Raw genomic sequence first — 25278 nt, 5'->3', positions numbered from 1 at the left:
GTTTGGAATTATTACTGCTAATCTTTGGCTCTTTTTTTAAATTTTATTTTTGCAGTTTTATCTCCAAGACACTAAAAGTAGTAATGGTACCTTTATAAATAGTCAGAGATTGAGTCGAGGCTCTGAAGAAAGTCCACCATGTGAAATTCTTTCCGGTGACATTATCCAGTTTGGGGTAGATGTGACGGAGAACACACGGAAAGGTACGGGTATGGATCGATTTTTCCTATTATTTGTCTTGTTTGTTTAATTTTTTATTCTGTTGTTTAATGTTACAAAACATTTCATGCTTGCAAAAGCAATTTAAGTACAACATTTTATGCAGTGAAAAGTTGAGTCTCTCACTTTCCCTATCGTTTTTCTAAAATTTTAAATTCTAAAATGTTAAAGAATTTATATTCTTTATCACAGTATGAAAACACAGGGCACTGCTGTGTCAGTTAGAAAACAGTTGGCTGTGGTGATGCTGTACTCAACCAATAGGAGCTTAAACCATAAGGATATTTCTTGTTAACTTATTAACAACAAGCCTGGAGGTAGCTAGGTCCAGACTTTGTTCACTTGGCTCAGTGATGTTATCAGGAATCCAGAGGGTCTTACTGTCCTCCCATTTTGTTATCCCTTACATGTTGGTTTTTTACGCTTTTGCTTGTTGCCTCATGGTCTAAGGGTGATGGCTGCAGCCCCAGGCTTTATTTTCCTCACACCAGTGTCCTAGGCAAAAAAGATAAGGTGGGGGCAAAATGCCTTTTTGTGTGGCTCTCTTTTCATGTTTGAAAGAACAATCTTTCATAGACTCCTTCCAGCAGATTCTTTCTTTTGTCTCACTGGCTGCATGGGTAGGTCACATACATACCTTTAACTGTAGCTACAAAGGAGCCTGGGAAGGAAGTTACTTGGCAAAGGGAAGCAGGAGATCCGTGACTGGCATAGATCAATTATGATTTATCCCTTTTGGTTGTGTCTTCATTGTTGCCCCAAACAAAATCAGAATTCTGTAGGCAGCTACCACGAATATAAAATTTCATGTCTCAAGTATTTGAAACTAGGATTTCTCTAGCTAAATAAATTTAGATTAATTTTACAATTCTGAGGCTTTTTGGCCCTACCTAGTTCACTGTTTACTTTATGACCAAGAAATTATATGGCTGAATCATAAAACTAAATAAATAGGAACCAAAAGTATGCAGTCCCACTGTCTCAGTTTAGTATAGACAGTGGAACTGATTGGCAAGTTTCTCCTTTTGTTTCTCTGAGCACACTCTGATCTGATAATATCCTAAGTCATTAGTCTCTGGCATTTTGCACAGTAGATATGGGAACCCAGGGGGTGCTGGTGATGATAGTGTGTGTGTGTACACGTGCATATACGTTTACATACTGCAACTGCAGTATTATTTTTGCTGGGTTTTGTTGGCCTCCTCAGAGTGTTAGGTTTTTTGTTTGCTTGTTTGTTTTTTTAAGGTGTTAGGTTTTGAAATTTGGATGTGTGTAGGGCCAACGTCTTAGGAATTTTCATTTACAATTTAAAATAGAAGGGAAAGTTTGTATTTTGATGCAAAATATTGAGTGCTCCTTACTAAGAGAACTCAACTTATGTATAAACATACTGAGAACAGCTGCAGTGGACACTGATATCTGCTGTTGCCACATCACACCTCCTCTGCTAGCAAGTCATTCAGCAAACATTTACAGAACCCCAGCTGTGAGAAGCCCACAGAGAAGACAGAATTTGATTACACTGTCTTTCTCTCCAAGGAATATCTATTTTCTTGGCTTGCATTTCTCAAAGAGAATTAAAAGGTGTTAATTGATAGAAGAATGAAGTAATCAAATACATTTAGGAATGCTTAGTTAACCAAAGATAGTCAGGACTTCTCCGACCTATAACATGCTAACATATATGCAGATCTTCAAGGGGGTGACTGATATAAGATGTAGGTAAGTTCCAAACTCCTTCCCTCTCTTCTTCCCCATCTAGCTGTGGGGGCTACCTTAGAAAATGCTGTAGAAAGCTAAGAGGACAACTCTGAGATTCAGGGTTACTATTAGTACAATACTATTTTGACAACGTAGATTCTTGCAGGCTTCTTTGAAAATTTATCTTTTATGCCAACTTTAAGGAAAGTAAAGAAAAATTTCTTCATCATTTAAAATGTTGTTTCTTTTGGTATTTATTGCCTTCAAAAAGTTGACTTATATTACGCATGGCCTCTTGGGATACAGCTGTGTCACGAGTTGAGTGTTACTGTTTAAACATATGCTTTAAAAAATAAAAAAAAAGGTGCTCTATGCTAAACAGTATTATGATAAGCTTTATATCACTTGGAAAATCCTACTGAAATTGTACAACACTACTGGATAACCCCTGGATCAAAGAAGACATCAAAAAGGGAATTTCAAACTATGTGGAAAGGAAAGGAGACTTTCATACCAAAATACAGTAAATCCTTTACTCAGATAAAAATTTATAATCTTAAATATTTTCCGTGTTAAAGAAGAAAGGCAAACAATGAAGGAAGTTGGCACTTAGAAGAAATTAGAAAAAGAACAACGAGAAAAAGAAGTTAGGAAGAAGAAATAAAAAAGCAGAAATTAATGAAGTGAACAAAAAACTCTGAAAGGGATTAAACAAACCCAAAGGCTGGATCTTTAAAACAAAACAGTAAAATAAAATAGGTAATTAATAAGCCTCGATTCCTTTATTAGGTTAAAAAAAATATAAGGAATGAGAAAGGAGATATAAACACAGATATGGGATATACCAAAAGAATTAATAGAGACTGTTACATGCCAAACTATGACAAAGAAAAAAAAGAAAAAAACTAGAGTAAATTAATGTTTTCCTGGCAAAATTATCCCAAGATGTAGGAAACTTTTAAGTTGATTTCTTTAAAAGAGACTAAAAAAAGTTATTAAAGATTGACCAGAAATGGGCATTCACAGCCGAATTTGGTCTTACTAAGGAACAGATAAATCCAATGTTGTTTAAATACTCCAACATAGGTGAAGGTGGGAAGCTCTCAAAATCCTTTGAAGAAGCCAGCAGCCTGTCATTAGTGCCAAATTCTGATACAGATAAAGTACAAAGAAGAAAATTGTAACTAATTTCATTTGTGACAGTAGATTAAAAAATCCTGATTAGGGTATTAATAAATTAAATTCAGAAATGAAACTATGTCTGTGAGTCTATTTTTGTTTTGTAAATAAGTTCATTTACATCATTTTTTAAGATTCCACATATAAGTGATACCATATATTTGTCTTTCTCTATCTGACTTACTTCACTTAGTATAATAATCTCTAGGTCCATCCATGTTGCTGCAAATAGCATGATTTCATTCTTTTTTATGGCTGAGTAGTATTCCATCATCTATATAAACCACATCTTCTTTATCCATTCATCTGTCTATGTCTATCTGTCTATGGACATTTAGGTTGCTTCCATGTGTTGGCTGTTGTAAATAGTGCTTCTATGAACATTGGGGTGCACGTATCTTTTTGAATTATGTTTTTCTCTGGATACATGCTCAGGAGTGGGATTGCAGGGTCATATGGTAACTCCATTTTTAGTTTTTTAAGGAACCTCCGTACTGTTCTCCATAGTAGCTGCACCAATTTACATTCCCACCAACAGTATAGGAGGGCTCCCTTTTCTCCACACCCTCTCCACCAATTATTATTTGTAGACTTTATAATAATGACCATTCTGACCCACAGGAGGTGGTATCTCATTGTAGTTTTGATTTGCACTTCTCTAATAATTAGCGATGTTGAGATCTTTTCATGTGACTATTGGCCATCTGTATGTCTTCTTTGGAGAAATGTCTATTTAGATCTTGGGCCCATATTTTTGATTGGGTTGTTTTTTTTCTGTTATTGAATTGTATGAGCTGTTTGCATATTTTGGGAATTAAGCCCTTGTTGGTAGCATCATTAGCAAATATTTTCTCCCAGTCTGTAGGTTGTCTTTTCATTTTGTTTATGGTTTCGTTTGCTGTGCAAAAGCTTATAAATTTAATTAGGCCCCATTTGTTTATTTTTGTTTATATTTCCATTACTCTAGGAGACCGATGCTCTATAGTGCTTTTGAATACATTTATAATAAGGATATCAAATTAGATCCTTGAAATGATAAAAACTAGTTTGTGGGGATCTGTGAAAGGATTTTTTTGCATCATTGTGCATAGTACAAAACACAATGGAAGGATAATTTTTATATTTCCCTTCATGCAGGTATTAAAAAGAATACATTAGTATTATATGAATTGCAGGGATTTCTGTAAGATATATTGTTGAGTGAGGAAAGGATTACTTTAGTAATTTCATTATTTTTAAAAAGTATCATCAGTCTCTATAAATGTACATTTATATGCATGTGTTTATGTATGATTTTATGAACATGGGAAAACATGGAAGAATGCATACATACTAGTCATTAATGTGAGTCTTCCTGGAGTTTGATTGGAGAGGAGGAGTAAAGGAGAAGTGGGAGCCAAATTAAAAAGGGCAAGACTAGCAAAACTGAAATAAAACCCCTCTAGGATATATGACATTTATGTATTTGTATGAAATAATATATGTGTAAAAGGAAATTTTAAAAATATATATATGATATATAAAAGTGTTTTTATATTTGTGTGTATGTATATAAAAATCAGGATTTTTGTTAAAAATGTGATGAATCTGAGGTCGTTGAACATATGAGTTCATATTAGTGTGTCTTCTTTTCCAAGCTCGCCAAAACAAACTGATTTTGATGTTTGGCTTTCCACACAGTGTGACTTCAGGGAAAAGATTTATTGGTCAACACTTTAGTAATACCCTGCCCTATAGATATAAAATGTTATTGCAAACAAATAGGATGACTTTCTAATATATATATATTTTTTTTTTTTTTTTTTTTGCGGTATGCGGGCCTCTCACTGCTGTGGCCTCTCCCGTTGCGGAGCACAGGCTCCAGACATGCAGGCTCAGTGGCCATGGCTCACGGGCCTAGCCGCTCCGCAGCATGTGGGATCTTCCCGGACCGGGGCACGAGCCCGTGTCCCCTGCATTGGCAGGTGGACTCTCAACCACTACGCCACCAGGGAAGCCTTCTAATAGATTTTAAAAAAAAAAGAAAGAAAGAAAATGAAAAAGGAAGGGAGAAAGAGAGAAAGCCAACCTATCAGATCCTCCTGGAATGGGATCCTTAACAACCCGATTGCTGGCCACTCCTCTGTTCACAAACCCACAAACTGCTCAGATGGCATGAGTTTTCTGGGTCATACATTACAGTAACCCTCTGTTGCAAATCTTGGGACCATTTAGTTCTATGAACTTCACATATAACTCCAGTTAGCTGATCAGTCCAGGTCCCACTTTACCCACTCTGTTCCTAGGTTAAGCCTCTATGAACAAAGGGCCTGTTAGGAGTAAGGCAAATGGTATCTTCCTTTTGCTTTGTGCTACAACTGCACTGAATTGCTTTTACTCCCCGCAGTAGGTCTTGCCCCTTCTGGCCTTCAAGCCCTTGCACATGATCTTTCCTTCACCTAGAAAGCTTTCTAGGCTGAACAAAATGCCCTTCCATGTCCCTGTTGCACACTGTACTCATCCTCTTTGTATGGTTGCCTCCCTCACTAACCTGTAAGCTGTTCAAGAACAGGCAGTGTGTCTGTCTTCACTGTAGATTCTCCACACCTAACCTGGCACATACTGGTTGAATAAACTTTCAAACGTCTCATAACTCTTTATCTGCCATTTTACAAAAGTTCTTTCTACCACCTCATCTCAACTAAGATTTTGACAACCTTCCTCCTAATCTGGAGGCTTATATGAGGATTGGGTATTGGCAACCTTCTTGTTACCCACTGCCCTTTTTATTCTGCTGTGACTCAGTTACCTCTCCTTAACCTGTCTCAGCTTTAATTTCCTCATCTTGTAAAAGGGGACTCGTGATACTACTAACTGTCTCAAGGTTTGTGGTATAATATTGAGTGTTCACATTGTGGCACAGTGTTCAATGTGAACACTGAAAGAGTGAACATAAAGTGCTTAGCTCAGGGTCAGGTGCTTTAATTATTACTGAAACCCTTGCCAATCATTTGCACCATCTTTTTTTGCCATCAAGTTTGCCCATCTTTCTCAGTAGCTTCAGCCCCAGGCTTCTTTACCCATCTGTCCTTTGGAACCCATCATTGGCATTTCAGAGGTACTCTCACCAACTCCTTGACTACTCTGTGATTTTTGGCCATGCTGTTTTGCTTATTTCTAGCTCTTGGAAACTTTCACCATAAGCTTTACATACTTCCACTTTCCTGCTACTAGCGGAAATCACAAAGCTGATTCAACACAGAATGTGCCAAATTTGCCAGATTGACTGAGAGAATCTGTCTGATGGCATGGCAGTCTTCTTTTGTTCATTTAAAAGATGGCTTCTCGGGCTTCCCTGGTGGTGCAGTGGTTGAGAATCTGCCTGTCAATGCAGGGGACACGGGTTTGAGCCCTGGTCTGGGAAGATCCCACATGCCGCGGAGCAACTAGGCCCGTGAGCCACAACTACTGAGCCTGCCCGTCTGAAGCCTGTGCTCCGCAGCAAGAGAGGCCACAATAGTGAGAGACCCGTGCAACGCGATGAAGAGTGGCCCCCGCTTGCCGCAACTGGAGAAAGCCCTCGCACAGAAATGAAGACACAACACAGCCAAAAATAAATAAATAAATATATATATAAAATAAATAAATAAAAGATGGCTTCTCAACCCAGGATATGCACCAGAATTAACCTGCAGAGCTTTGTAAAGCTACACATGTGTGGATCCCACCCTTCAGCCCTAAGAAGGAGACTTGTTAGGTGTGGGACCTAGGCATACCTATTTTTTTCTTGTTGTTTGTTTCCCTTTGTATGTATGTATGTATTTACATCTTTATTGGAGTATAATTGCTTCACAATGTTGTGGTAGTTTCTGCTGTATAACAACGTGAATCAGCTATATGTATACATATATCCCCATATCCCCTCCTTCTTGTGTCTCCCTCCCACCCTCCCTATCCCACCCCTCTAGGTGGTCACAAAGCACTGAGCCGATCTCCCTGTGCTATGCAGCTGCTTCCCACTAGCTATCTATTTCACATTTGGTAGTGTATACATGTCAGTGCTACTCTCTCACTTTGTCCGAGCTTGTGTTAGCATACGGTATTTGTTTTTCTCTTTCTGACTTCCTTCACTCTGTATGATAGACTCTAGGTCCATCTACCCCACTACAAATAACTCAATTTTGTTTCTTTTTATGGCTGAGTAATATTCCATTGTATATATGTGCCACATCTTCTTTACGCATTCATCTGTCGATGGACACTTAGGTTGCTTCCATGTCCCGGCTATTGTAAATAGTGCTGCAGTGAACATTGTGGTACCTGACTCTTTCTGAATTATGGTTTTCTCTGGGTGTATGCCCAGTAATGGGATTGCTGGGTCATGTGGTAGTTCTATTTTTAGTTTTTTAAGGAACCTCCATACTGTTCTCCATAGTGGCTGTATAAATTTACGTTCCCATCAACAGTGCAAGAGGGTTCCCTTTTCTCCACACCCTCTCCAACATTTATTGTTTGTAGATTTTTCGATGATGGCCATTCTGACCAGTGTGAGGTGATACCTCACTGTAGTTTTGATTTGCATTTCTCTAATGACTAGTGATGTCGAGCATCCTCTCATGTGTTTGTTGGCAATCTGTATCTTCTTTGGAGAAATGTCTATTTAGGTCTTCTGCCCATTTTTGGATTGGGTTGTTTGTTTTTTTTGATATTGAGCTGCATGAGCTGCTTGTTGATTTTGGAGGTTAATCTTTGTCAGTTTGCAAATATTTTCTCCCATTCTGAGGCTTCTCTTTTGGTCTTGTTTATGGTTTCCTTTGCTGTGCAAAAGCTTTTAAGTTTCATTAGGTCCCATTTGTTTATTTTTGTTTTTATTTTATTAATATGCAAATTTATTTATTTATTTAATTTTGGCTGCGTTGGGTCTTGTTGCTGCATGCAAACTTTCTGTAGTTGTGGAGAGTGGGGGCTACTGTTGTGGTGCGCGGGCTCCTCATTGAGGTGGCTTCTCTTGTTGCAGAGCATGGGCTCTAGGTGTGCGGGCTTCAGTAGTTGTGACATCAGGGCTCACTAGTTGTGGCTTGTGGGATCTAGAGTGTAGTCTCAGTAGTTGTGGCGCATGGGCTTAGTTGCTTCATGGCATGTGGGATCTTCCCGGACCAGGGCTCAAACCTGTGTCCCCTGCATTGGCAGGTGGATTCTTAACCACTGCACCACCAGGGAAGTCCTATTTTTGTTTTTATTTCCATTTCTCTAGGAGGTGGGTCAGAAAGGATCTTGCTGTGATTTATTTCATAGAGTGTTCTGCCTATGTTTTTCTCTGTTTTATAGTGTCTGACCTTACATTCAGGTCTTTAATCCATTTTGAGTTTATTTTTGTGTATGGCATTAGGGAGTGTTCTAATTTCATTCTTTTACATGTAACTGTCCAGTTTTCCCAGCACCACTTATTGAAGAGGTTGTCTTTTCTCCATTGTATATTCTTATCTCCTTTTTCAAAGATAAGGTGACCATATGTGTGTGGGTTTATCTCTGGGCTTTCTATTCTGTTCCATTGATCTATATTTCTGTTTTTGTGCCAGTACCATACTGTCTTGATTACTGTAGCTTTGTAATATTGTCTGAAGTCAGGGAGCCTGATTCTTCCAGCTGTATTTTTTTTCCTCAAGATTGCTTTGGCTATTCGGGGTCTTTTGTGTTTCCATACAAATTGTGAATTTTTTTCTTCTAGTTCTTTGTTTATTTTTTTTTTAATTTTTGGCTGTGTTGGCTTTTCGTTGCTGCACGCAAGCTTTCTCTCTCTAGTTGCGGTGAGCAGGTGCTACTCTTTGTTGCAGTGCACGGGCTTCTCATTGCGGTGGCTTTTCTTGTTGCAGAGCACAGGCTGTAGGTGTGTGGGCTTCAGTAGTTGTGGCACGCAGGCTCAGTAGTTGTGACTTGCGGGCTCTAGAGCACAGGCTCAGTAGTTGTGGTGCATGGGCTTAGTTGCTCCGTGGCATGTGGGGATCTTCCCAGACCAGGGCTCAAACCCATGTCCCCTGCACTGACAGGCGGATTTTTAACCACTGCGCCACCAGGGAAGCCCTGTTCTAGTTCTGTGAAAAATGCCATTGGTAGTTTGGTAGGGATTCCACTGAATCTGTAGATTGCTTTGGGTAGTATAATCATTTTCACAATGTTGATTCTTCTAATCCAAGAACATGGTATCTCTCCATCTGTTTGTATCATCTTTAATTTCTTTCATCCGTGTCTCATAGTTTTCTGCATACAGATCTTTTGTCTCCTTAGGTAGGCTTATTCCTAGGTATTTTATTCTCTTTGTTGCAGTGGTAAATGGGAGTGTTTCTTATATTCTCTTTCAGATTTTTCATCATTAGTGTATAGGAATGCAAGAGATTTCTGTTCATTAATTTTGTATCCTGCTACTTTAGCAAATTCATTGATTAGCTCTCGTAGTTTTCTGGTAGCATCTTTAGGACTCTCTGTGTATAGTATCATGTCATCTGCACACAGTGACAGTTTTACTTCTTCTTTTCCGATTTGGATTCCTTTTATTTCTTTTTCTTCTTTGATTGCTGTGGCTAAAACTTCCAAAACTATGTTGAATAATAGTGGTGAGAGTGGGCAACCTTGTCTTGTTCCTGTTCTTTGAGGAAATGGTTTCAGTTTTTCACCATTGAGGGCGATGTTGGCTGTGGGTTTGTTATATATGGCCTTTATTATGTTGACGTAGGTTCCCTCTATTAGGCATACCTATTTTTAAAAAGCCTTGGGTTGTTCTTTTGGACAACTAGGTTTAAGAACTCTGCTCTGTTAAGTTTCTGGCAACTGTTTTATGTGCTTTCCCTTATCTTCAAGTCCCAAATTTCCCTTCTCATGTTGTCTGCTGTGAATCTCTACTTCCTGGCTCTGTACCTGTATTTCCAGCTGCTTGCTTGGTTGGTTCCTCTTGAATGTCCTACTTTCACCTTATAATTACTCTGTACAAAGCCTAATTCCCATCTTCAAACTAGAGCAATCCACTAACTTACCGATTTCATTTATTGCTCCAACACTCTGTAAACACTCTAGCTCAGAATATTGGTATCTTTTCTGAATCCTGTCTCTTCTTTACCTTTAGCAGTTGTCACCTACACCATTTGCCTCCCTTCCCTGCTACTACTTGTTTTTCCTGATGCCAACCTAGAATGTTACAGTAGCTCTCCACTTCTGGCCACCATATTTTGCCCACCCACTGCCTCCAGAATATTCTTCTGTTACAGCTTTATTCATGTCATTCTCCTGCTTTTAGAAGCCTTAAGTTGCTGTGTCATACTGTAGAATAAAGTCTGAAATGCTTACCTGTACACTTGAGACCCTCAAAAATGTGGATCCAATTCAACCTTTTGATTTTATTTCCCATTACTTCCCTTAATGTATGTTAAGCAACGTTATTTAGAGGCAAGAGGGAGAAGAAACTCTTTGAATACTAGCGCTGCCACTTGCCAAAATCGGATCTCAAGCAAATTTAGCTTCTTTGACTTTAGTTGCCTCATCTGTAAAAATAGAACATAAAAATAACTATTTACGTGGTTTGTCATAAGTAGTTAACATGTATAGTGTGCTTAGCACCTATACATGTTAACTACTGGCACCTAAAGGGCCTTGAAATATATTCTTTACCCCCTCCCTCCAATCTCCTCCAGCTGCCCTCATTAGATGTGCAGCTCTCTCACATCCTTCTCGTTTTCTTTTTCTTTGCTCATGCCACTCTCTCTGCCTTTCCATTTATAGCTTTTGAAATCCTATTCTTTTTTTTTTCTTTACCCTCTTCATAAATGCCCCTGCCCTTGTCCATTTCAAATTCCCACAGTGCTTTATAGCATTTTTCCCCCTTTGTTGTTATGTTAGATATTTCTAGTTCTGTCTACAAACTGAATTGAAATCTCAAGGACAAGGACCTGGTTGTAGTCCTCTTGGTTTTTCCTGTCATTCCCAGCATGCTCCTTTGTAGCCAGCATGTTTTCAGTGAATATTGAGCCAACAGGTAAAGCCAAAGAACCAACCAAGTCAAAAGATAAACCAACAAGCAATATCACTCCGAGAGAAATGAAGTAGCAAATTAATCCACATACCTAGAGAAAGGATTCCTCCCATCAAATAAATAGGTCGAAAGAGGACTTCTCTGGGAAATAGCTGACTCTGAATCTAGGGCAGGAAATGTATAAATTGAATTCATAAGATTTTTGTTATATCAGGAAGCAATGGAGTTCTCTAAGACTGCTGAGTTTCTGTTAGAAGGACTCAGGAATTAACGTGGAATTTTGGCTGATTAAAGATTAGACAATTTGAGTATCAAGCAATAATAAGAGCAGTGGATTGAAATATGTCAAATATGTTCAAATCCATAAAGTTACAATGAAACTAAAAAAGAAAAAAAGATTTGATCACCTCTGGAAGAACTTAGGAAACCCATTTCTCATTCTGAAAACAGAAGAATAAAGCATTTGTGTTACCTTTCCTGTAGGAATTATACCTGAGATAAACAAGTAGTTGAAGAAAATGTTTCTTTTAATCACTGAACTCCAGCTCACAAATGAAGACAGGATGATAGAATATCAATTCAAAAAAAGTTTTTCTAAGACAGTCTCTTCAGCAAGTGGTATTGGGAAAGCTGGACAGCCACATGTAAATAATGAAGTTAGAACACGCCCTCACACCATACACAGAAATAAACTCAAAATGGCTTGAAGACTTAAATATAAGACGTGACACCGTAAAACTCCTGGAAGAGAACATAGGCAAAACATTCTCTGACATAAATCGTACCATCGTTTTCTTAGGTCAGTCTCCTAAGGCAATAGCAAAAGCAAAAATAAACAAATGGGACCTAATCAAACTTATAAGCTTTTGCACAGCAAAGGAAACCATAAAGAAAATGAAGAGACCGCCTACAGACTGGGAGAAAATATTTACAAACGATGCCACCGACAAGGGCTTAATTTCCAAAATATACAAACAGTTCATACAACTCAACAAAAAAACAACCCAATCAAAAAATGGGTAGAAGACCTAAATACACATTTCTTCAAAGAAGACATACAGATGGCCAAGGGGCACATGAAAAGCTGCTCAGCATTGCAAATTATTAGAGAAATGCAAATCAAAACCAACAGTGAGGTACCACCTCACACTGGTCAGAATGGCCATCATTAAAAAGCCTACATGTAACAAATGCTGGAGAGGGTATGGAGAAAAGGGAACCCTCCTACACTGTTGTTGGGAATACAAATTGGTGCAGCTACTATGGAAAAACAGTATGGAGGTTCCTTAAAAAAAGAGTTGCCATATGGATCTAGCAATCCCACTCCTGGGCATGTATCTGGAGAAAACTCCAGAAAACCCATAATTTGAAAAGATACGTGCACCCCAGTGTTTATCATAGCACTGTTTACAGTAACCCATGTACCGTAAACGGAAGCAACGTAAATGTCCATCGATAGATGAATGGATAAAGAAGATGTAGTATATATACACAATGGAATACTACTCAGTCATAAAAAAGAATGAAATCATGCCATTTGCAGTAACATGGATGGACTAGAGATTATCATACTAAGTGAAGTTAGTCAGATAGAGAAAGACAAATATCATATGATATCACTTGTATGTGGGAATCTAAAATATGACACAAATGAATTTATTTACAAAACAGAAACAGACTTACAGACATAGAAAAAAGACTTATGGTTACCAAAGGGGAAAGGGGGTGGGGAGGGATAAATTAGGAGTTTGGGATTAGCAGATACAGACTACTATATATAAAATGGACAACAAAGTCCTACTGTATAGCACAGGGAACTATATTCAATATCCTAAAATAAATTATAATGGAAAAGAATATGAAAAAGAATATGTACGTATATGTATAACTGAATCACTTTGCTGTATACCAGAAACTAACAAAACATTGTAAATCGACTATACTTCAAGTTAAAAAAATTTTTTTCTTAATTTGAAGAGTACTTGTCTATCCAACTAACTTGCCCTGTCTCTTTTCTAACCTTAAAAAAAAAAAACAGTCTTAGAATCAGAAGCTTTATGTAGCAAAAAATACCAGAATGAAGGTTTGGTAACTTTCGTTTTAGATTGCAGTCAAAAGGCAACTAGAGGGACTTCCCTGGTGGCAAAGTGGTTAAGAATCCACCTGCCAATGCAGTAGACAAGCATTCGAGCCCCAGTCTGGGAAGATCCCACATGCCTCGGAGCACCTAACCCCGTGCACCGCAACTACTGAGCCTGTGCTCTAGAGCCCGCGAGCCACAACTTCTGAAGCCCATGCGCCTAGAGCCTGTGCTCCGCAACAAAAGAAGCCACCGCAATGAGAAGCCCGCGCACTGCAACAAAGAGTAGCCCCCACTCTCCGCAGCTAGAAAAAGACAGAGCACAGCAATGGAGACACAAAGCAGCCAAAAATAAATAAATTAATTATTTTTTAAAAAGGCAATCATATGAATAATTTCCCATCCTGGAAATGTTAAAATCTCTCATTTGGGTCTTGTTTTTTTTTTTAATGTTTCTGGAGTTTTACTTCCCGTTACTGCCGGTCATCTCAAGAGACCCTTCAACCTACTCAAGTAGATTGTAGTATTGACCTTCCTACTCAATGCAGGGAAAGAGACAGAACCAGACTCCAACATACTAGTAGTTTCAGTCTCCCAGTCCAGGATCTTAAACAGTTTTTAAACTTATCACAGTGAACATTGGTTCTTTAAGTGGTGTATGTTAAAGAGGTAATAGAAAAGGCTGACTGTATATCATAAAGTAAATATATTAACTCAAAAGCAAAATAAATAATCTGTATAAGATAATAGAGAAAGAACTCATTTAAATGGCAGTCAGCTTGTATAGTCTTAATTCTGATTTTTAATAAAGTGCCATAAATACAGCAGGTAATTGCAGATTTTTCTCTGCAGATACCTTGTTTTCCCTCAACACATGTTTTTCATGTTTTAACGTTTCTGAAATTTGCATTTAGCTTACAATACATGTGTACACTTAACGTGGCAGTGTCCCTACAGCCTCCTTACCCCACCCAAAAAACTTTAAAATTGTGTTTTACAATTAATTTTGTTTTTGAATCTTGGCAGTATGACAGTAATAATGTTTCTGGATGAATTTCGAGAGCAAAGTTTGTTTTAAAAGTGCATCAGAAATGCTTTAGGGGCTTCCCTGGTGGCACAGTGGTTGGGAGTCCGCCTGCCGATGCGGGGGACACGGGTTCGTGCCCCGGTCCGGAAGGATCCCATGTGCCGCGGAGCAGCTGGGCCCGTGAGCCATGGCTGCTGAGCCTGTGTGTCTGGAGCCTGTGCTCCGCAACGGGAGAGGCCACAGCAGTGAGAGGCCCGTGTACCGCAAAAAAAAAAAAAAAAAAAATGCTTTAGAGCAGTATTTTCCAAAGTAGCTTCTTCATAATACCATGTATACTGTGTATGTTATACCATAGTGCCAGTTCCAGTGTTCCTAAAAAGGGGAGCAGGGATTCTCAATGGTCAAATAAGTTTGGAAAACACATATAACCTTTAGAGTTTCATTATGGACAAAAAGCCCATTAAGCTCTCGAGAAAGCCTGTGGTTTAAATAAATAAATAACTCTTTAAATGTCTTTTAACCAAGTATTTTCCAAACTTTTCTGACCCCAAAATCCTTTTTTGTTAATACCTGCTAGCACTCCATTTTAGGAAATGCTGCTAGGTAGAGTCATTAATAAAAGTATTAGAATGAAACATTTTTGTCAGGTTGCTTTAAATACTTGCCTTTTGCGAATTGAAAAGATTACTAACATTTCTATGCATCTGTTTACCTAGTTGTCACAAGAACCTTTCCAAAGGCAGGCATGACTAGACTAGATTATCAGCTTAGTCAGACATGATCTTTAACTGCTTTCAATAGTACAGCAACCTTGAACTGCCCAGGTAGTATTAGCCCTTGGTTCATCTCACATTGGTACATTGCACCACCAGGGAAGTCCCCAAAACCATCAACTTTTAAACTATGAAAATAATTTTTTTCTGTAAAAGAAAGAGAAGCTCTGTACAAGTACTGCTTTTGAGAGGTTTTGTCTCTTGAAATCTTCAGAAGAAGGAGGAAGTAAGAAGCAATGGTAAGAAGCTGTCTTTAGGACTTCCCTGGTGGCGCAGTAGTTAAGAATCTGCCTCCCAATGCAGGGGACATGGGTTCGAGCCCTGGTCTGGGGAGATCCCACATACCGCGGAGCAACTAAGCCCATGCGCCACAACTACTGAGCCTGCGCTCTAGAGCCCGCAAGCCACAGCTACTGAGCCTGTATGTTGCAACTACTGAAGCCCGTGAGCCTAGAGCCCGTGCTCTGCAATAAGAGAAGCCACCACAGTGAGAAGCCCACGCACCGCAACAAAGAGTAGCCCCTGCTCGCCTCAACCAGAGAAAGCCCGTGTGCGGCAATGAAGACCCAATGCAGCCAAAAGTAAATAAATAAATGAAAAGCCTTTAAAAAAAGAAGAAGAAGCAGCTATCTACAAAGTGACTGATATAATGTTATATAAAGATGCTTGGAGGTGGAGGAGGAAACAACCACCGAAAAAACAAAACCATGATTTTATTTTATTTATTTATTTTTTTTGTGGTACGCGGGCCTCTCACTGTTGTGGCCTCTCCCGTTGCGGAGCACAGCCTCCGGACGCGCAGGCTCAGCGGCCATGGCTCACGGGCCTAGCCGCCCCGCGGCATGTGGGATCCTCCCGGAGCAGGGCACAAACCCATGTGCCCTGCATCGGCAGGGGACTCTCAACGACTGCGCCACCAGGGAAGCCCCACTAGTTGTGCTTAGATTTTGATGCTAGCATATAGAGGAGAAAGTGCATCTCCCCCTCACCCCTACCCCTACCCTCAATTGTATTTCCATATATTCCAATGACCTTTGGTTTGTTGTTGCTATAGCATTGGACGTTAGGATACTTTTCAAAGCAATTTTATCTGTGATTCTGCCTTGCAGTTGTGATTCATTATAGATAGGAATGCATTTCTCCAGAGGAATGAATATTGTTGTTAAACCACCAAAATTATTTTCGTTTCTGGAAGTTATTATATTTAAGAATAAAATATATGTTTAGACATGAGAGGTATGAAGGTATATATTTTTATACAATTATTTTATCCATCTTATTTGTTTGTTTTAACCAGTTACCCATGGGTGTATTGTTTCCACAATAAAACTTTTTCTACCAGATGGTATGGAAGCCCGGCTCCGCTCAGAGTGAGTATAATATAGAGCTATGAACTTTTTGTATTAATTACATTGGTTAATAATATTCTAGATGATAGTATACTGTTTATACTTCAGGATTATTCTAATAATGTTAGAAAATTGATGTAGTACTTTTGGAATATAATGTACTACAGTATAATTGCTTTTCACATTAGTTACAAATGTAGTAAATAATAATGTGTAAGGAGGCACAGTTACTTTGTTTCCAAAATTAACTTTATAACTTATATTTGCTGGAAAATTAGTTTTTTAGAATATTTGGAGTATGTAAGTTATTGATGAGTGATAATTGTATTCATTTTGATCTGCATTTCATATACGACTTCTTAAACTATGGTTGCCTCTGAAGCTAATACCAGTGTCATAATCTTAAAGGACTTTAAGGATGTTGACACAGTTAGTAGTCTATATTGGTGGGAGTTTTTGGAGGGATTTTCCAATTCTGTAGTTTTTTCTTTTTTTAAATGAAGCAGTGGAAAGGTCACTTAGACGAGGACAAACTTGAGAGGGAAAAGTTGCTCATAAAATGCAAATGTTAAAATGTAAGCATAAATACATTTTGATCTTGTACTTTTCACAGATTATTATTATGAAGTGTTAGAGGGAGCTAAACAGTCTTTAAACTTAAGCATTTTTTATTTTGAATAAATAAATATGAATATTGGATATGGTAGAGGCTTGTTTCTACACCCAGCATAATATTTTCTGTCCTACAAAAGCAGAAACAAATATCTGAGGGTGGGAGGTTGAGAGCAGCAGTAAGTTGAAGGTGAAGTAGAATAGTGAGTAGGAAAGAGAGAGGGAAAAAGGAAGCAGAGAGAGATCCTCTTATTACTATGATAGTGCTTTCATTAGAATTATTGTATATTATGCTTCAGTTGGAGGCTACCAATTTGTTTTTTTTTTAAACCTTTCAGGATATCTGAATAAAACAGAAAATTTAAAACATTTTGTGTTTTGGGGGGTTTTTTTGCGGTACGCGGGCCTCTCACTGTTGTGGCCTCTCCCGTTGCGGAGCACAGGCTCCGGACGCGCAGGCTCAGCGGCCATGGCTCACGGGCCCAGCCGCTCCGCGATATGTGGGATCTTCCCGGACCGGGGCACGAACCCGTGTCCCCTGCATTGGCAGGCGGACTCTCAACCACTGCGCCACCAGGGAAGCCCTTAAACATTTTAAATTTAAAACGTTAATCTGTTCCCTGTTCTAAATTATAGTTTAATTATTAAAAATATAGTTAACTTTGGGAACATTAATGTGACTTAGCTTTTAATATGAGTTAGTCAAGAGTTAAGGTTTTAAAAATAAGAGTAACTATTAATCAACTAATAACAAATGGCTTCTTAAAGACCTGGATGTTTGTATTTGATAATGAGATTTTTCTTTCATGGATTCAAAAGCTTTGAGCAGCTGCATAAAGGGTCATGTCTGTTCTCAGCTTCCATTCGATAGGGCATATGAATTTTTTCAAAGTCTACATCAGTGAATTGTGTTCCTATCCCTCTTGTTCCTCCAGTGCTTTTCATCTTTGCCCCTTTTTCCTTCTCTTTGTTTGGTTTTTCTTATGTGGTTAAATGTTAGCATCATTTAAAATTTCGCTGCCAGTTTCATTGTGTGTAATCTGGTTGACTTTCTGGAGAAGATGAATTTTGAACAGGCAATCCTCGAGCTGGAGGAAGATCAGAACGGTCTTTAGAGGTAGATAGTCTGGTTCAAAGCCCAGCTCCACCTGTTCTCTGACTTGATCAGGCCTCCCTTTTCTCATTTGTAAAATGAAGTTAATAATAGTACCTATTGAGCAGGAATTTTATGAGGAGGATTCAGCAAGACTGTACACTTAAAGAGTTTAGTGTAGTACCTGGTGCATAATGAGCACACGATGAATACTGTTTCTCTTATTGTAATCTAATATTTTCTAGCAATCAAGATGCTATTAAGTATGCCAGAATACCATTTAATATTTTTAAGGTCTTCAGTAGGTATACCGTTCTCAAAAAGCTGATTCTTTTTTCTTCCGTGATTTTTATTTTTATTGCACAAATAATTTTCAAATAATAAGAAACATAGAAAAATTGCCTATAATCCCACCACCCTAACACTAAATAAGTTTTCCTTCTACAGTTCCTTGTTGCGTATGAACTTTTTTCCATAACTCAAACAAAATACACCTGTATCCACAATAGTTTCTGTAAAGTACAAATATATATCAATTATGGAATGTTTTGCTAGATTTTTAGCCTTTTGTTTATCAACCAGATTTTCATGAGAATGGAAAATTTTGTACTTGGGTCACTGAGAAAACTCGTTTAAAAAAAAAACAAAAACAAAACCTCCTGGGACTTCCCTGGTGGTCCAGTGGTTAAGATTCCATGCTCCCAGTGCAGGGGGCCCAGGTTCAATCCCTGGTCAGGGAACTAAGATCCCATATATTGCAGCTAAGCCCACGTGCCGCAACTAGAGAAGCTCGTGCGCCACAACAAAGAGCCCAGGCACTGTGATGAAGACCCAGCACAGCCAAAATAAAAAACAAAAAGCTTCCATTAATACCATTTGCTTCTATTTAGACTTTCTCAAGTTCATTTCCCTGTATGTGCATATCTACAGAGAAAAGGTATATACCCAAAATGGCTATATCTGGGTGCTGGCATTGGGTAGTTTTTATTTATTTCCTCATGCTTTACTTCACACATTTTCCTTAGTCAATATGTATTACTTGTATAAAATCAAGAAAAAGAAACTTATGTTTAAAACGTCTATTCCATTTTTATGAGGCAGAGGAAAAAACACTAAAGCTGTATGTAATTTTTTAAACCTTCATTAGGCACCAGATTTGTTAGGGCCTTGTATAGGTTCTGGGGATGCAGAGGTGAATTGTTCAAAGTGCTGAGAACACAGATGTGAAATCAAAGGAGTAGAGCAGGAGATTATATGGTCTCAGTGGGAGTCTCTACAGGATATCATGGGAGCTCAGAAGGGAAGTGAGGGCTAATACTTAATATTCCATTTTATTCACCATCTTAGTGTATTTGTGACTAATTAAATTGAAATATTCTTAGGATGTTTGCAGTTACTACAATGGAACCAGAATTGTCATCCCTATTTTTAAGTCCTGCAAGATCAGTTTGTCAGCAACTTACACGTGATTAACCTGTTGAATCTAGGAACTTTACCTAATCAACCATCATGCAGACCATTACCAGATTGACCTTTAGGATATGGAGTGAGGAGCAACTGGTGGGGGCCATGGGTGGCAGTCTTGCTCTGTGCTCCGTCTACTCACCCTACCAACCCACATTACAGTATCTTACAGTGCTTGTTAAGACAGGAACCCTGGCTTCCTTAGCGGCTCTGTTCTCATGGGAGCGGTAGTAGTGATCAAGTGCTACTATGTCTAGGTACTTTTTTAAGCTCTTTACTTCTATTCACACATTTAAGACTCACAGTAACCCTATGTGGTTAGTTTTATGATTAGCCCCATTTTATGGATGAGGAAACTGAGACCTATAGTGGTTAGATAACTTGCCCAAGATTATATACCTGGTAAGTAGAGCCAAAATTTGGACCCAGTCAGTATAGCTTCTGAGCCTGCATGCTTAACTGCTACACTGTACTGCCTCTTATGTACTTTATAAGGCCCAAAAGGCAATTAATACCAATTAATACTGTGTTACTGTTTAGTTTTAAAGTGATATACTGTGTTAGATTCATAACTACATGTAAGCTTTCAGTGTGTGAGGTAGCTGGGTAGAGAAGAGTAGTACTAATGTTTTGGTTAGCTGAAGTTGTTCTCCACTAGAATGTATTTTCAAATTATAGCCTTCTTTACAGTAGAACTTTGCTTTTTAAGGCTTTCTGTATAGAAGTATTTAATTTTAAGAGAACTTAATTTACACATTCTAAAATTTTAAATGGATAATTTAAGGAGTGCTTCCTTTCTGTTTAGAAGTTCTTATAACCAAGGAATTGACCATAGCCCTCATTAATAGTAGATCTGGCAAGGGCATTTAATACGTTTTGGATTTTGAATTTGTGTTTAGAAATACATTAATGTGTAAAAGGTTTGTGTATTTATTACCTTGTTTTCTAACAATTCTATATGTTTATGAAGGATTAAAAATAATTCACATTCTTTTAATTATATGAAAACAAGTGTGTCAACTTTGGGGTTTAAGATATTCTTGTACTGTCACACTCTATTTCCTCTATTGTCAGGAAGTTAGATAAAAATTCTAAATTTTACTTTTCAGTGTCATCCATGCTCCATTACCAAGTCCTGTTGACAAAGTAAGTTGCTAATGATTATTTTTTCCAAACTGGTTCAGCTATATTGCTTTTGAAAATGTTTCTGTTTGTTCGTTTTTAATATGCTTTACCGAGAAACTTATTTCTCTTTTGTAACAAAAATACAAGAATGCATATAGCTGTATAGTTATTCTAGCCTGATCTTCAAAAACTGGAGAATTTAGGATGGATGTTTCTTAGGACAAAGCCTTTGTTATCTCAAGTCAGTGGCTGACTCTAGACTAGAAGCATTTGTTTTGTGCCTAGCCAAAGGTAAGAAGTGTTAGTTACTACTTTTTATTCTATAATGCATTTCTGTCTAGAAATATTTATTAAAGCTTTGCACCCAGATAATTTACTCAAAATATACCTACACATGGAAATAACACAGAAATATGGGCTTACAGAAATTTCTCTTTAATTGTTCTTGAAGATCAGTTTTAACTTGATTTGGACAGAAACTTTGCAGTAATTACTTGTTAGAAAATATTTTTCTTTTGTTCAGAAATAATGGTGTATTAAACTGTAGATATTATTGCTAAGTAGCAAAAAAACAAAAGATCTCTTGTATCTTTTGGCATTAAAGTGTATGTTGAGTTTTCTCAGTAAAGTAACTAAACTATTGGGAAAAACATTTTACTTTTTTTTCCTTCCATTTGGATAAAGAATGAAAGCCTACCTGAAACTGAAGTTCTCTGTTAGATTCCTTTTTTAGAAGTAAAAGTGGTTAAACATCAACTTCAGCAATACCAAGAGTCATTTCAGAAGTAAATAATGGCCTTGCTGATTTAGGACTAACTTTTAAAAAAATAATGCCACCTCTCTGTCTTCTACTTAGCATATTAGTAAATATAGACTTTCTGAGCTTAATAAGGAACGATGCTGTTAACATTACTAATAAGTTAACATATAAGGCTTGGGTAGTGTTGAGAATATGGATAAATGAATGATAGAGCAACCTGTTAGTGCCTTTTTTTAAAAAAAATAATTCTGTGGTTCTATATTCCACACCCAGGAGAAACCCTTTATAGAAGTTATTTCTTCCAATACTCTTTGAGTTCTAAGCATTTTGGCTGTGACTTTAATGTTTAAACACTATTATTTCCCATCTTTTTCTTCTTAAAACCTACCTACAGTTTAAAGGAAAAAAAAAAAAAGACCTTTTTTCATTGCCTCTGGCCATTGGACAAAGTATTGTATTTTGTGCCTTGCTTCTCCCCACATGCCCACATACAAATATCATTTTGAAGATGGCTACTTCTAAACGAATTGTGACTTGTTGAGATGTTGAAGAACTATTTGACAATGAATTTTAAAGGGGAAAAATGTAGATCTGTTGATTTAGCAGGTATTATTTCTGGGTAAAGAAAAGGCTGTATTGCCTTTGTGCCGTAAGTTTGTGATTTGGTTTATCAAGGAATGTTTTCATGGGTAGCACTTGTTGCACCATCCTGCTTGTAAATCCCAAACTGATCAGCATAATACAATACCATTTATAAATTCTAGACATGGAGCAGAAATATTTTGAAAACTAAAGAAAGTTGTTCATTTGAAAAATAATTTTTATTTTGCACATTTCAGTAAATAGGCATTGCAAGGACTTGATTTGGCTTTAATGTCTTCTGCAAATATTCTGTGTGACTGTCAATGGTGTATCATTTTGTTTCTAGGTTGCTGCTAACACTCCAAGTATGTACTCTCAGGAACTATTCCAGCTTTCTCAGTATCTTCAGGTAAAATATATCTTGAGAATTCTTAGTCTTTAAAAGCAGAACTTAGATTTGATTTCGCTAGTTCACAAATATAGGCTAAAGAAATACTGGCTGGATACAAGTACAAAAGAAATACCTTTTTAAAGTACAAAAAAAAATTTTAAATAGGTCTTATAAAAAAAGGATTTAAAAAATCCGATTGTTAAGTCTAGAGAAGATAAGGTTCTGTACAAGAGAAGTTTTTTTCTTCACATATGAAGAAGTTCCACAGTTGTTCTTTATCCAAAGGTGACTTTTAAATAAAATTAAATCCGGACAGATTTTGGTTGTTATTAATAAATATAATAGCAAATAATATGAACTGTTAAAATATTAACTATTAATAGCAAATAATTATGTAGTACTTACTATATGCCAGACTCTAGCAGACTTTAGCACTTTACCTATATTAATTCATTTAATCCTCACAAAATTCCTGTAAGGTACATATTTTATTCCCATTTTTATAGATGGAGTAACTGAGGGTCACGGAAGTTTAAATGGTTTGCACAATATCACACACCGAGTTCTGTGGTTGAGCTGGAATTTGAACCCAGACAAGTCAGACCTAGAGTCTCTCTCTTAACTACTGTTCTGTGCTGCTCAATCTGTAGAAAGATCTCTTGGTAGGGCAGATACTTAGAATGGGTTCCTGAAGAAGTTAATGCCATATTTAAAGAGCCATACAGCTCTCTAAAAAGAAAACAAGTGGTGGTTCTTTTTTTTTTTTTTTTTTTTCTGAGTTTGGTAGATTTAGACCGGATTATGGTTCTTATTATTCTAGTGAGGGAGCATGATTAAGGAAAACCCTGAATCAGGAGTTTAGAGATTGAGGTTTTTATCTTGGCTCCTACTCAATGAGTTCTGTGACCTTGGGTGAGTCAGTTTACATATGTAGGTCTTCAGTTGCCTTTTGTTTAAAATGATAGGACCAAACCAGTGATCCTGTGTCCCTACATTCTTTTATAGGTCAATCACTAAGAGCAGTTCTACCTCAGTTAAGAATGTACACATCTGTGAAAATTATCAATGCATTAATCAGATCTTACCTTCCACTGGGCATAATGTAATGGTGGATTGAAAAGTGGTTTTACACACTTGCAGTTTAGTAATTTACGAATGTAGGTAGACTCTAGCCAGAATTCCCTGGATTTGATCTTTGGCTTTAACTTCTGACCTGTTGGGGAAGTTGTTTGTGCCTCATTTTCCTCATCTATGTTATGTGTATAATAATAGCACTTACCTCACAGAATTGTAAAGAATAAATGAATTAATGCAGGGAATTCCCTGGCAATCCAGTGGTTAGCACTCGGTGATTTCACTGCCGAGGGCCCGGGTTTGATCCCTGCTTGGGGAACTGAGATCCCACAAGCTGCAAGGGACTTCCCTGGTGGTCCAGTGGTTAAGTCTCCGAGCTCCCAATGCAGGAGGCCCAGGTTCGATCCCTGGTCAGGGAACTAGATCCCACATGCTGCAACGAAGATCCTGTGTGCCACAACTAAGACCCAGCGCAGTCAAATAAATAAATATTCAAAACAAAACAAACAATAAAAAGAATTAATACATGTAAAGCACTTAGAACAGTGGCTGGCACATAGAACGTATGCTGTAAATGTTAGTAGTTGTTTACCATTCAGTAGGAAGTCACATTAATTGACCTAGATCTCTCTTATTTTTTTAAAATTTATTTATTTTATTTATTTATTTTTGGCCGCATTGAGTCTTCATTGCTGTGCGCAGGCTTTCTCTGGTTGCAGTGAACGGGGGCTGCTCTTCATTGTGGTGTGCGGACTTCTCATTGCGGTGGCTTCTCTTGTGCAGCACAGGCTCTAGGCGCACGGGCTTCAGTAGTTGTGGCGTGCAGGCTCAGTAGTTGTGGCGTGTGGACTCATTCGTTGTGGAACACGGGCTTAGTTGCTCCGTGGCATGTGGGATCTTCCCGGACCAGGGCTTGAACCCGTGTCCCCTGCATTGGCAGGTGGATTCTCAACCACTGCGCCACCAGGGAAGCCCAATCTCTCTTATTTTTAGAGGTAGAAGAAGACTTTGAGATTAATCTGGTCTAACCTTCACTTTTCATATGAGAAATATGGTAAAATGATTTCCCAGGGCTATATACTGCAGTTACTAGTCAACATGGACTGTGAATCTAATGTTCTGACTCACTCCAGTACTCTTTCCAACTTTCTTGTCAGTTCTTTGAATATTCATAATGGCATAGTCTTTCACTGTTCTTTTTCTAATTCTTTGAGGGAAAATTATACTGGATTGTCTTTTCTGTATACATCTTTTTGAATTGCTGAAGTTCTAATATAAGTTGTAAATCTTTTGAATAAAAACTGAAATAGATGCATTTCATGCCTTAGAACTAAAAGCCCGTTCCTGGAAGTGTTAGATTTCTGTTAGGATGTGGTTCATGGAGTTATGAAACTCTAAATGGAATTGAGTAAAAAAGGAGAAATTACACCATCTAGTGGAAGTAGTGGTTGTTTGGTGGCTTTGTTTTTAAGTAAAACTTTTTGCAGCATTAGTGTAACTTCCTGGATATTAGGAATGTTTTAGAAGTTTAAAATAAACTTGGCACCTAGTCCCTTTTAAGTGTAAGCTGTGTTTTAATGTATGTTCTGAGGCGGAATGACTTTTATTAGATTCCTTAATCTGTACTTTTAGAGTTATATTAAAAAGCAGTACCTCTGGGGCTTCCCTGGTGGCGCAGTGGTTAAGAATCCGCCTGCCAATGCAGGGGACACGGGTTCGAGCCCTGGTCCAGGAAGATCCCACATGCCATGGAGCAACTAAACCTGTGCACCACAACTACTGAGCCTGCGCTCTAGAGCCCACGAGCCACAACTACTGAAGCCCGCAAGCCTAGAGCTTGTGCTCCGCAA

The 25278-nt window shown here is 37.9% G+C and overlaps 1 protein-coding gene across 40 annotated transcripts in view; it reads left to right on the top strand.

The window, feature by feature from the left end:
- The window catches only part of SLMAP (sarcolemma associated protein), a 152813-nt gene that overhangs the window by 64027 nt on the left and 63508 nt on the right, over positions 1-25278 (top strand). For 20 of the 40 annotated variants that reach the window (XR_004352364.1, XM_032650488.1, XM_032650514.1 and 17 more), the window contains 4 exons: positions 56-209; positions 16276-16348; positions 20606-20642; positions 22310-22372. Coding sequence is in view for 39 of the 40 variants with exons in the window: in XM_032650488.1 (XP_032506379.1) it covers positions 56-209; positions 16276-16348; positions 20606-20642; positions 22310-22372 (327 nt within the window). In the remaining variant the exon portion in view is untranslated. The remainder of the gene's footprint in view (positions 1-55; positions 210-16275; positions 16349-20605; positions 20643-22309; positions 22373-25278) is intronic. The other 20 variants (XM_032650490.1, XM_032650517.1, XM_032650515.1 and 17 more) reach the window with 1 other exon arrangement.

The sequence above is a fragment of the Phocoena sinus genome, chromosome 11 (assembly GCF_008692025.1).
Source record: "Phocoena sinus isolate mPhoSin1 chromosome 11, mPhoSin1.pri, whole genome shotgun sequence".
NCBI classification, from domain to species: domain Eukaryota; kingdom Metazoa; phylum Chordata; class Mammalia; order Artiodactyla; family Phocoenidae; genus Phocoena; species Phocoena sinus.
The sequence above is the reverse complement of the archived record's forward strand: the minus strand, read 5'-3'. Positions and strand labels throughout refer to the sequence as shown.